Genomic DNA, 12,354 nt, shown 5'->3' on the forward strand with positions numbered 1-12,354 from the left:
GGGACTTATCTTGGAAAGATCATATTACATCTCTTGTAAAATCTGCTTCCAAGAGATTGGGTGTGCTAAGCTGACTCCGCTCTTTCTTTACCCCTGCACAATTGGTGACTCTGTACAGGGGTTTTATCCGCCCCTGTGTGGAGTACAACTCTCATGTGTGGGGAGGCTTCCCACATACAGCTCATCTCAATAGGGTCGAGTCAAAGGCTTTTCGTCTCATTAACTCTCCTCCTCTGACTGACTCCCTTCAACCTCTGTCTCTTCGCCGCACTGTTGCATCTTTATCTCTTTTCTATCGCTACTTTAATGGTCACTGCTCCTCTGAACTCTCTGCTTGCCTTCCTCCACCTCTACGACGGGCGTGTAGCACCCGTCTGGCAGCAAACTCTCATCCATTTTCTGTCCAACTCTTTAATGCAAGAGTTAACCGTTACTCCCAGTCTTTCATTTATGCAACAGGTCAACTCTGGAACTGTCTCCCTCTGTCTGTATTTCCTGCTGCCTATGATCTCCAGTCTTTCAAATGCAGTGTGTCCAGCCATCTCAAAATGATCTGATCTTGAATTTGGCTCTCTGTTGTATTTTGCTTTTCTCTTGGAGGGAACTGTTATTGCGGGCTCATGGCCTTTGGTTCCTTCTTCCTCGCATAAAAAAAAAAAAAGTTAGCTTCCTTGACAGCTGATAGGCCATTTAGATTGCCTTTAAACTTGTTTTTGGACTCATCTGGGTAGGTTTTGGACTTGATTTTGGGGGAAACCCATGGCTGATAAACTGTCCACATTGATGTACATGTTAAAAGTACCCTGATGTTCGATACCGTGCCTAACGATGGGGTTTTACCTAACCAATTAGATTGTTAAACCAGGGTATGCCTGTATCGTATCTCGGGGTCTGCCTGTACTCTCATGACGTTTGCTCACTTATTTTTTTCCAGCTGGAAGACGTGAGCCAAACCATCCATGTGCATTATGGCAGATTTTCCTTTTCCGGGCAAATTAACAAACAAAATGTTTCTTGGAAAATATTGGCCTGTGACCCTGGCCATAATACAGTAATCCCTGTACTATCCGGACGCGCACTATCCGGATTCCCCATTTACCGGACATTGTGGGCCTGGACCTTCAGAACCCAAAAATGGCCAAAAAATGAAGAAGATCCCCCCAAAATCCAAATTTTTTCCCACCTATAATTTGAAATTGCCGCACGGCGCCAAATAGCTGTTTACACCATGGCCCCTTCACCCTTTCCTTCCTCCCCCCTCCCCCTTCCCCTGTCAGGGTTGCCGTTTGGTGTTTTTCATTACCAAATGTGGGCCAATTTGGTAATGAAAAATTCATTTGGTAATGAATCGGAATAATACATTACCAAATGGGTTTTTCACATGTATGAGGATACACAGGATGGAGATAGTGGATTGTCTGCTCTCTCTGATTAACCCGTGGAGAGCGACCATGCTTCCGTAGGTACCGGGCGCCAAGTGACGATTTGGCTGAAATTTTGAGTCTTACTGAATTGAATGAAACACACATCATCGTCTTGGACATGATCGCGCGCATCTGGCAATATATATATATATATATATATATATATATATATATATATATACGACCACATAAAGTCATATGGTGGTGAGATAAAATGGCCAGAAGATGAACAGCTGGTGGCGCAAGCAACCCACCCACTACCCGCGGTGATTGAGGTAAGGAAGGGGACATTATCTGGGAAAAACAGCCTATATTTACCATGGCCTTGGGCAAGGATCACGTGATTACTGTATCATCAACTCTCTCTCTCTCTCTCTCTCTCTCTCTCTCTCTCTGATAGAGGAGGGAGGGAATGGAGAATAAGAGGGAAAAGAGGGATGATGTTTATGCCTTATATCCTGACTCAAAGGGACACTCCTTTGCCATTCCCATATTTATTCTCTGTCTGTCTCTCTCTCTCTCTCTCTCTCTCTCTCTCTCTGTCTTTCCCTTTCTTGTGTGTGTGTGTAACTCCCCTAGTGCCTAGTGCAGGGTTGGCGGCGTCACAGGAGGAAAATTAGTGCGCGCTTCATGGTGTCCGCTCACACGCGCGCATGTTCTGACTGTATATGGGTCAGTGCATGGGAGGTATTGAGAGTTGCCACCTGCCCTACTTCCCATACAAATTTCACCCACCTACTCCTCGTGGTGCAGTTTTGGTAAGCCTTTGAAAATCATGCTCATTTGAGGCCTGTCGCTTTCGACTCTGATAAGTCCCAAATGAGGCCTATCGCTCTCAACGGGTTAATCTGCTAGCCTACTTAGCATGAAAATAATCAACATGCTGTTAATTATAAGGAGAGTGATTTTTTCCACTTGTACAGTATATATAAGTAGTGAAGAATAAATGCTTGCTTTACAAATTTCGTAATGAAAAGTTAAATTTGGTAATGAAAATTGTGGAGTTTGGTAATGTGGCCGAGATCCGATCTGGCAACTCTGCTGTCCCCTCCACCAGTTACCGCCTAACTGCTATCACGAGTGGATGCTTATCGCAGTGGATGCCGCACGTGCTCGTTTTTGTGAATAAACCGCAATACAGTCACTACTCGTTTTATTATGGGGTTACGTCAGGTCATACCTTATCGTATACCGATTTTATCGTTAATCGGGAGATTGAAACACATTATAAAAGGGGAGTTACTCAGTCTAACTCAACTTCCCAAAGTCACCTAACCAAGATTGAACTATAAATGACAACCCACCTTCATTCCTTCCTGTGTTGGTCCAAGTCGTCCCCCCTGAGGCTGGGGGACAGCCTGTGCTTACAGGCACTAGTGGTCAGCCTCTGAGTCAGACAGGAACAGGTTAAGGGGAGGGGAATCCGGTCCATACCTGCACCAACCTTAGCACTGGGGCCCATACTTGCACCAACCATGGCACTGGGGCCTACACTGGCACTGACCTTACCACTGGGCACACAAATCCACAGTACTGTACAGTAATTCACCAAAAGAAACACTATCACACCAATACAGTCATAGTTACTCACGTACAGTAAATCGTTGCAACAGCACAATACAGTACAGTAATCACACTTACGTAATGTTGGCCTGGTGCTACACGATGTCTACTGTAGGACGATGTTTGGCTGAGAGGTGACGATAACAGGGGGGCTTACATGAACAAGTTAAAATGTCAGGGCTTTGAAGGGGTGGCAGGACCTGAACCATAACAATGCACTGCACGCCGGGGCCGCCATCTTGCCTGAGACAAGGGACGGTCACCTTTGCGTGTGCTTGGCCTTTCCGATGGCAAAATTATTATAGCGGGAAATTTATTGTAAATCGGATTTTGGGGTGGAACTTCTCTATTATCGTCGTAGTGAATTATTGTAATCCGAAACAACGTGAAACGAGTAGTGACTGTACCTTGCCACTAGACCACATGGGAAGTTACAGTGTTGTGCAGTGTTGAGAAATTAAAATTGAGTGCAAAGGATTAACTGTGGAGTGCAAACTGGCAGTTGAAACTGGCATGGTGCAATTAGGAGCAGAATGTGCAGTGTGAAACAATTATAACTCACAGTGCAAAGAATTAAGTGTAGCACAACACTGGATTACAATACGTGCTTCAAGAGCATTTTCACAACTACGAGAGCCTAAGAAGTACCCTGTACATTTTAAATATTTTCCATAACCACTTCTAATTCCTCATTCTCTGGTTACTTTTCATTTATTTCGTGCTTTATGTCCATTATTGGTGTGATTAGGGTCTTAAATAGGTTTAAATGGGTGCTATGCATCCGGTAGGGAGTTATTTAGGTGGCTTTCAAAGTTAGGCTGGGTTAGGGTCCTTAAGTACCAGTCCAGCAGGCAGGGGCCCACTATCCGGACGAGACCACTTTCCAGACATGCCTTTGGCTCTATTACATCAGATAGTAGAGGGATTACTGTACTGTATATAAGATTTGTCGGTGTCAGATTATGTAAGAATGGATGAATATCGGAGGTAGTACGTCGTCTGCCCTGTTTATGTCTGGTTAAACATCTCAGCTGACATGGATAACACTTTTAACCCCTGAAGCACGGGTCGTCGTGTTTGCGACGCTCGCCAAAAAGGACATAACGGCGGATCGTCGCGTTTGCGATTCGAGTTAATTTTGAATAAACGCGGGCAAGGATGTTCCAGCTGGTATTGTCTATCAGTACCACCACCCTTTAGCTACAATTGGCATACTTACCTTTGTACTACTGACCTCCGTTGTTGCCAAGTATCGTGTTTTTCCCCCCTCCCCCCTACCACGGCCCGGCCAGCCTGGCTGTGATATATGGCAGCGCTCTGACTGCTCAGAACTGTAAATCTGCGCTCTCCTCTCACAAGCAGTTTATGCTAATAGGAAACGCTTGTTTCCCCAGTTGTCACACTAACTTTTTTTCGCGTGGTTTGCCCCTGTTTAGCGTCAGTTTACTGCAGGCTTTCAAAGTGACATTATGGCGAGTTCTAGCTCTTCCGAGTCAGTGCGAGCGGCCGATAGGAACGAGAATAAAGTGACGGGCATAAGGCTGAATTAAAAGCGTGCCGCGGTGATCTTTTGGGAAGTAATATGATTGAAAATAATGTAGTATACGTGTTTTTAGCTGTGAAAATGGAAAAGTTTGTTGAGTGACGGGAAGACCGCCGTTGCGCTGCATGTCGGCCGTATGCTTCGTTGATTTTAGCCTTATTTTTAGTGCTTATTGTACAAATATGGATTCCAAACTACCTGTACGTTGTAGTATAAAGTTTACTGTGACAGAATGAGGCTGTGGTAGAGGGGAAACCGGGTTGCTGGAGGTGTGAAAGTGAAGATTTTGTTAGCCAACTTTGCAAGTCTCCACAAGTCCTTGGGTAGTCCACAAAGGCTCAACACTTGTCTCTGGAGAAAGCTGAATGTAAGTACTATCTGCCATAAAAATTATAATGTTCTAGGGTTAATCTCTGATTTTTGGCAAATATTTTCCTACAGGTACTCAGACCGCGATACAACTCCACCACACGGGGGGGGTCGGCTGTCGACGGCCGCGCTTTAGGGGTTAAAGAGATACAGATAGCACTTTAAAACCAGTATAACGTAATTTGTATTAATAAAATTGTAAAGTACATTTCATCGACATTGTGAATACTGTAGTCCCTCATGTATCTGGACGCTCAGTATCCAGACGTGTTCCTTATCCGGGTGCTGGATCTTGGCTCAGTTAAACAGTTATCTTAATTTACTTGCTATTATCCAGACGTAAGAGTCTCTGAGAACTTCGGCTGGCCAGCCGACATGTTCAGACATTTGGTATCATGGCTGCTTGACTCGAGCTGTGAGCAGGAAGTAGTCCGTAACCCACAACCAGAACTGAAATGTCTGTCTGCCCCTGTACTGAATGGTCAAAGATGCGCACTCGTCCTATCACTCCCAGCGAACCTCCAGCACCCAAGTAATATGATTTTAACCTGCAAGCGGTGTCAGAACGTCCTTATGCATCCCCATTGAATGTTCAGTGTTGTACGGCCACCGGGCTAATTCTTTCCCAACCGCCACACCATCAAACACAGGTCACAAGCCTTCAGCACGTGTTTTTGGCAACAGCAGCCGTCTGCCTCCCTACCAAGTGTCAAAAGTCCCCCAGTCACGGTGAGTTGTGTTTCCCCATGGCCACTTGGTGTCTAACAGACCGCAAGCCACAAGTAAAAGCATGGTAATAGCGCTCGTCCGCCTGTTGACAGAAGGGGGAGAATCCTGCCCGCAGCCTTGCTTCTCCCCCCTCCCTCTCCCATTGCTCCTCCATACCCTCCCGGCTTCCCCCTCAGTCCCTACCCTTCTCTGTGGTGATAACACTGACTCGTGAGTTTTCAGAGTTTTTTGCAATTTATTTGACTACAATTGGTCGTATCAAAATTCCGCAAAATCTACGAGAAAGCTAATGAAATTCTGCATCTAGACTTATGCTTAACCCTTGGAAGATGCCGGCAAAATAATTGCACTAGGGTGGTGGGAAGTTATATGAAGGTTACTCCTGAGCTCTTTATTGTTGTTGCATTTCTGTACTTATCGATTTTATGTGTTTACACAATAATCTCTTTAATATCTGGACGCCCAGTAACCGGACATGCCCATGTCCGTACATTTTGCCCCCACCCACCCACCCACCCAAAAAAAAAAAAAAAAAATCAACTGTAATTTGAACCTGGCACACGTCGCAGACCAGCTGTGTTTACATGTGGCCCCTTCACCCCTTGCTTCCTCCCCTCCCCAGTTACCGCCTAACTACCATCGTGACTTGACACTCATCGTAGTGGGTGCTGCACGTGCTTGTGTTTGTGAATAAACTGCAATACCTCGTCACTAGACCACGTGGGAATTTACAGTGTTGTGCAATTTTAAGAAATCAGAATTCAGAGTGCAAAGGATTAAGTGCAGAGTGCAAACTGGCAGTTGTAACTGGCATGGCACAAGTAAGAACAGAATGTGCAGTGTTAAAGTTATAATTCACAGTGCAGAGGATTAAATGCAGCACAACACTGGATTACTGTACATGCTTCAAGAGCATTTTCACCACTGCCAGAGCCTTAGAGGAGGCCGGTTTATCTTTGTAACAGCCACCTACATGTTGTAAATGCCCTGTACACTGCTAAATATTTTCCATATTCACTGTTAATTCCTCATTCTCTGATTCCTTTTTATTTATTTCATGCTTTCTGTCCCTTATTTGTGTGAATAGGATCTGAAATAGGTGCTATGCATGCCTGGTAGGGAGTTATGTAGGTGGTTTTTTGAGTTAGGCTGGGTTAGGGTCCATAAGTACCAGTCCAGGAGGCAGGGTCCCAGTATCCGGACGATCCCGTTTCTCGGACATGCCTTTGGCTGTATTAGTTCGGATATTGGAGAGATTACTGTATTAGTTTATCTTGTAGAATAAACACCAGCAAAGATGGTAATATACCATTTATGCCAGTAAAATACAGTATTTGAGGAAGGGGGGCACATGGAACGTGTCATTCAGTGAGGGTGGACGAGAATTAGAAAAGGTTGGAAACCACTGCCTTAACCCTTAAAAGATGGGTGTCTGCATATGTTGTCCGAGTGTACTGGGGCCAGGAAGACGGGTGTCTGCATATGCTGTCCGAGTGTACTGGGGCCAGGAAGACGGGTGTCTGCATATGCGGTCATGCCCCCCACCCCCACCCCACCCCTTACCACCACACTTTCACCCTGCCCCACCCCTATCCCCCACACCCTGACTCCCCACCACCCCCTACCCCCAAACCCCTGCTGCCCCCTACCACCCTTAACCCTCACCCTCCTCTACCATCCCCCCAACCATCCCCCCACCTTCCCCAATCCCCCACCATCCTCCCCACCACCCTTCACCCCATATCGCCCACCCCCTACTGCCCACCTCCTATCCCTACCACCCCCAACCCCTACCCCTTACCCTCTCCCACACCCCCAACAAACCTTCCACACTCCCTAAACCTCCCTACCCCTTCAACCCCCACTGCCACCTGGACACCGTACCAGTCCCCCCCCCCCCCCAATTCTCTGCTTCCAGCCCCCATCCATTAACCCCCCCCAGCCTACCCCCACACTCATCCCCCACCCACCCCCACCTCCTCAAACCACCCAGGCCCCCCCCTACACCACCACACAACCCACCCCCACCACAATCCTCCAACTCCCCCCATACCATGTTGCACTTGCCAGTTATGCCCTTCATGAGCGAATATCAAAACATTCAGATGCCCATCTTTTAGGAGTTTACCATTTTCTTCCTTTCATTGCTGTTAAGGTTATCCAGTAAAGGTCTTTGAGAATTGGATTTTGCTCTGTATATCTCCTTTCTAGCCCTATGCTTGGCAGCCAAGTATTATTTTCTATTACCACCCCTTTTCCATTCTTGGAAAAACCTTCTTTGCTCATTAACTGTGGCTTCTCCACAACCATCCCATCACCACGTTATTTTGTCTTGGAGGGCCCCTTGTCCATTCACACGCTGAATCAGTAACTCCCAAGAGATTGTTCTTGAGAGCTGTGTGTTGTTCATTTACACTTCTGTGAATGGCTCTCTGTTCAGCCACAACTCATTCATCTCCTTGTGGAAGGCATCCCTCACTGCATGGTTTTTCAATTTCCATATATTCTTACTAGATGCATAGGTGCCCTGCTTCACCACCTGCTGGTTAAGCACCTTATCACAGAATAGTAATTTGTGTTGTTGCACACACTTTTTGCTTCCTATAACTTTAACTTCTCTCACCGACCTTCTATCAGCCCTCCTGACCAGGAAATAGTCAGTCAGATTACTAGGAGTGTTTAAGTAAATAAAATGCCTTGAAAATTAGTGTCTTACACAACGCAGCATCTTACATGCCAAAAAATATGGTAAATTTATTTTTGTAATTGATGATTCTCCTTCTCTCCAAAGCTGAGACCACAACCAGTGTGCCTGGAACATCTGTGGAGGACACAAGCCACTCTAACCCACAGCCAACTCCACCCACCACCCCAGAGGCTCATCAGCATCCTAAACCTAAATCACATACACAGTCACAATCACAGCAACTGTCTTCACCAGCACCACAACCACTACAGCCTTCACCATCACTGCCACCAACTCCAGAGAAGGTGAGAGAGGGAAATATTAAAATGTACCATAGAAAGATGTTATGTAGGAGAGTTGCTGTAAGTGGGAGATATTGTGTAGAGCAGAATGCCATTCTTTTTGTATAGAACATGATATGGATACAAAACTTCCATTTTATCATCTCAGAGTTTTGCATTAGTAACAGCATGTCAGTGGAATATCGAACACTGAATTTTCAGTATGTGTGTATATATATATATATATATATATATATATATATGCAAACTAACCACAGGAGAAATGACAGGAGCGACAGTGAGTACTTTCGTATATTACATCTTCAGACAGAGTGAGACAGAAACGTAAAGGGTAGAGGTCTTTTATGCACACCCGCAGCAGGTAGTGGCACACAGAACAATGGATGACCTGAATTTTTACCTGCGGCTTAACTTAGGGTCACCTGCAGCAGGGAGTGGAACACAACAAAGGATGACCTGAATCTAAAAAATGCACGTGACAAAGGAGGAGGGAGTAGGAGGGGAGGAAAGGGGAGTGGGAGGGAGGGGGAAGGGGAGAGGGAGGAGGGGATAAATACTGCTGCTTAACTTAAGACCTAGAGGATTAATGCTTGGTGTGTCCCACACACCTGTGTGACTACACCACAAGGAGATGACAGGGAGCAATCACGTGTTAGTCTGGGGGATATTGCTTTAAAATTAATTCAGTTAACAATTTATCACACTTAAAATGACCATAGCTCATGTTTACATTCTTTTCATATGTTCCAGAAATTAGACAAGATTCTATTACATTTCTTTCATCTAAGCTTTTTGATCTTGCTAGAATCTTGGAGCCTGTCCAGTCAATATGGTGATCACTGGATGCTTTGTGTTGAAATAAACCACTACTCTGTTGGGCTGTTCTTACACTGTATTTATGTTGTGAGATTCTAGTTTCCAAATCTTTTCCAGATTGTCCTATGTAAAATTTGTTACAGCTTTTACACGGGATTTTGTAAACAACGCCTGAATTACTGAAAGGGCTGTTCTTGATGAGGGTTTTTTTTGATGGTGTTCTCATATTTGAATACTACTTGTACATTGAGTTTCCTCAGTATGTGAACAACATCAAGAAAATTTTCATGGAAGGGGAGGACAAGGGTTCTTTGAATGTTCTGGCGATCTGGCGTATTAGTTTTCCCTTCAAGGAATCGTTTCTTGGCTGTATTGTGGCACTGAGTTAGTATGCTTTGTGGGTATTTTAGCTTATTTCCAATACTCTGAATCATTTTTAGTTCATCATCTAAAAATTCTGGGTCTGAAATTCTATATGCTCTTAGGTACATGGATATGAACACATATCTTTTTACATTAATATGATGGTTTGTAGGTTTGAAAACCTACAAATATTATGTCATATGTTCATTACTATTCAAACCACTACCTGCTGCGGGTGTGCATAAAAGACCTCTACCCTTTACGTTTCTGTCTCTGTCTGAATATGTAATATACGAAAGTACTCACTGTCGCTCCTTTCATGTCTCCCGTGGTTAGTTTGCATACATATCTTCACGGTGAAGTGAAGTCTCTGCAGAGAAATTAGTTGGAGAAGAACAGGGAGGCTTTAGGAAGGGAAGAGGTTGTGTAGATCAGATATTCATTCTTAGATTTTTAGTGGAAAAGTTTATAGAGAAGGGAAAGAAGTTGTATGTGGCTTTCATGGATTTGGAGAAAGCATATGACAGGATGGATAGACAAGGATTGTGGAAAGTGTTAAGAATATATGGAGTTGATGGGAAGTTGTTGAATACTGTGAAGAGTATGTACAATGATGCGAAGGTTGCAGTGCGTGTGGTTGGTGAACTAAGTGAATTTTTCTCTATGAAAGTTGGGTTGAAACAGGGATGTGTCATGTCTCCATGGTTGTTCAATCTGTACATGGATGGGGTAATAAAAGAGGTACAAGGTAGGGTAGTGGATGTTGGAGTGGCCCTGGTGAGAGAGGATAATGTTTGGAAACTCCCTGTACTGTTGTTTGAAGATGATACTGTGTTGTTGAGTGAAGACGAAGAGGAGCTGCAAGGCTTGGTGGATGAGTTTGGGAGAGTGTGTAAGAAACGGAATCTAAAGGTGAATGTAGGGAAGAGTAAAGTGATGGTCTTTGAGAGAGGTGAAGTCAGTGAATGTACAGCAAGGTTGGATGGTGAGGAATTGGAAAATGTGAGTACGTTTAAGTACTTAGGTAGTGTGATGAGTAAGGATGGAGGTTTGGAGGGTGAAGTGTGTGAAAGGGTACAGCAGGGAGGAAAGGTTGCTGGTTCTTTGAAAGCAGTGATAAGAAACAGGGAAGTGAGCATGGAAGTGATAAAGTTACTACATGACAGTATTGTGTTACCAACTCTAACGTACGGAAGTGAAGCTTGGACGTTGTTGGAAGGACACAAGTCAAGAGTGAGAGCAGAGGAAATGAGTTATTTAAGAGGAGCCTGTGGAGTCACATGGAGAGACAGGCTGACAAATGACGATATAAAGGAGCGTTGTGGTGTGGATGTGGATGTGATAGGAAGCGTTATGAGGAACACACTGAGGTGATTTGGCCATGTGGAGAGGATGGAGAGTGAAAGACTGACGAAGTGAGTTTATGTGAGTGAGGTGAAGGGGGGAAGATGGAGGGGGAGGCCGAGGATGAGATGGAGGGATGGGGTGGAGAGGTATATGTGAGTGGGGTGTGTGAGTTGGGAGCTGGGCAGTGAGATGGCGGGGGACAGGGCAACTTGGAGGCGATTTGTTCGTGGCCACCCCAAATGGGATTGAGGCATCTGGCAATAGATAGATAGATACACACACACACACACACACACACACACACACACACACACACAGAATCCCATAATTGCCGAACTTATAATTAACAGCGTCACTTTGTTACAAATCACGAGTGAGTGAGGGAGAGATGTTTCACATACGGTGGCAGGGGCAGGACTGGTGCAGGGACTCAGCTTCCTGGGTTCACGTTAAAACAAGGCAAATGTTGTGTCGCAGTGGCATGACACCTTCCTGAGTTTGGATCTCCAATAGATGACCCACTGCCAACTAATGAGTACTTTTTCTGGCATTTATTTATTTTATTTTTTTTATTTTACTTCCCCCCCCAAATTCAGAAATATATTTTTTGCCTTGCCAGCTTAACCATATTTCTGACTAAAAGAATGCCAACTAAATGGAGTTTTGCTGTAATTTGGTAACGAATGATGGATGGCAGAGGGGTGAGTATTGCATTAGAGTGAAATTGATGCTGATTATTGTGTATGACCCTAGTGTTAGTAGGTGTAGAGGAGTAGGATCAATTTTGGGACTATCTGGATGGAGGAATAGGACAAAACTCGGAGTTTGTATGTTTTTGTGGAAGTTAAACTCAGTTCATTCATTCATCATCTACAGTAATCCTTTGTTGCCCCATGAGGAGCATAGGAGCCCAGTGCCAGGCAAGTCGGTTCTGACGTAAGATGAGAGTGACAGCCTCACTCATCCCTGAGCAGCATTACGTAAGCAACAAACCCCTGACATTTAAGATGAGAGTGACCAGCCTCACTCATTCCTGAGTGGCAATGCATGAGCAACAAAGCTCAACCACCCCATGGATATAAACCTCCACAGGACCAGTTCGATACGAAGTGCCTTAATTACCTCCTAAACCACCAGGTGCGATTATTTGGTTATATGGTTACCACCCGGTGTAGTAAATGGTTTCCTAGTGTACAGAAAACCCTATGAATA

At 44.8% G+C, this 12,354-nt stretch overlaps 1 protein-coding gene across 1 annotated transcript in view; it reads left to right on the forward strand.

Annotated features, from left to right (window-relative positions):
* The window catches only part of LOC145401336 (uncharacterized), a 109,495-nt gene that overhangs the window by 14,919 nt on the left and 82,222 nt on the right, over positions 1-12,354 (forward strand). The window contains exon 4 of the mRNA XM_080273661.1: positions 8,420-8,619. Coding sequence (XP_080129787.1) covers positions 8,420-8,619 — 200 coding nt within the window. The remainder of the gene's footprint in view (positions 1-8,419; positions 8,620-12,354) is intronic.

The sequence above is a fragment of the Coenobita brevimanus genome, chromosome 55, assembly GCF_032717465.1.
Source record: "Coenobita brevimanus isolate Jiangsu-jjx chromosome 55, ASM3271746v2, whole genome shotgun sequence".
NCBI lineage: Eukaryota > Metazoa > Arthropoda > Malacostraca > Decapoda > Coenobitidae > Coenobita > Coenobita brevimanus.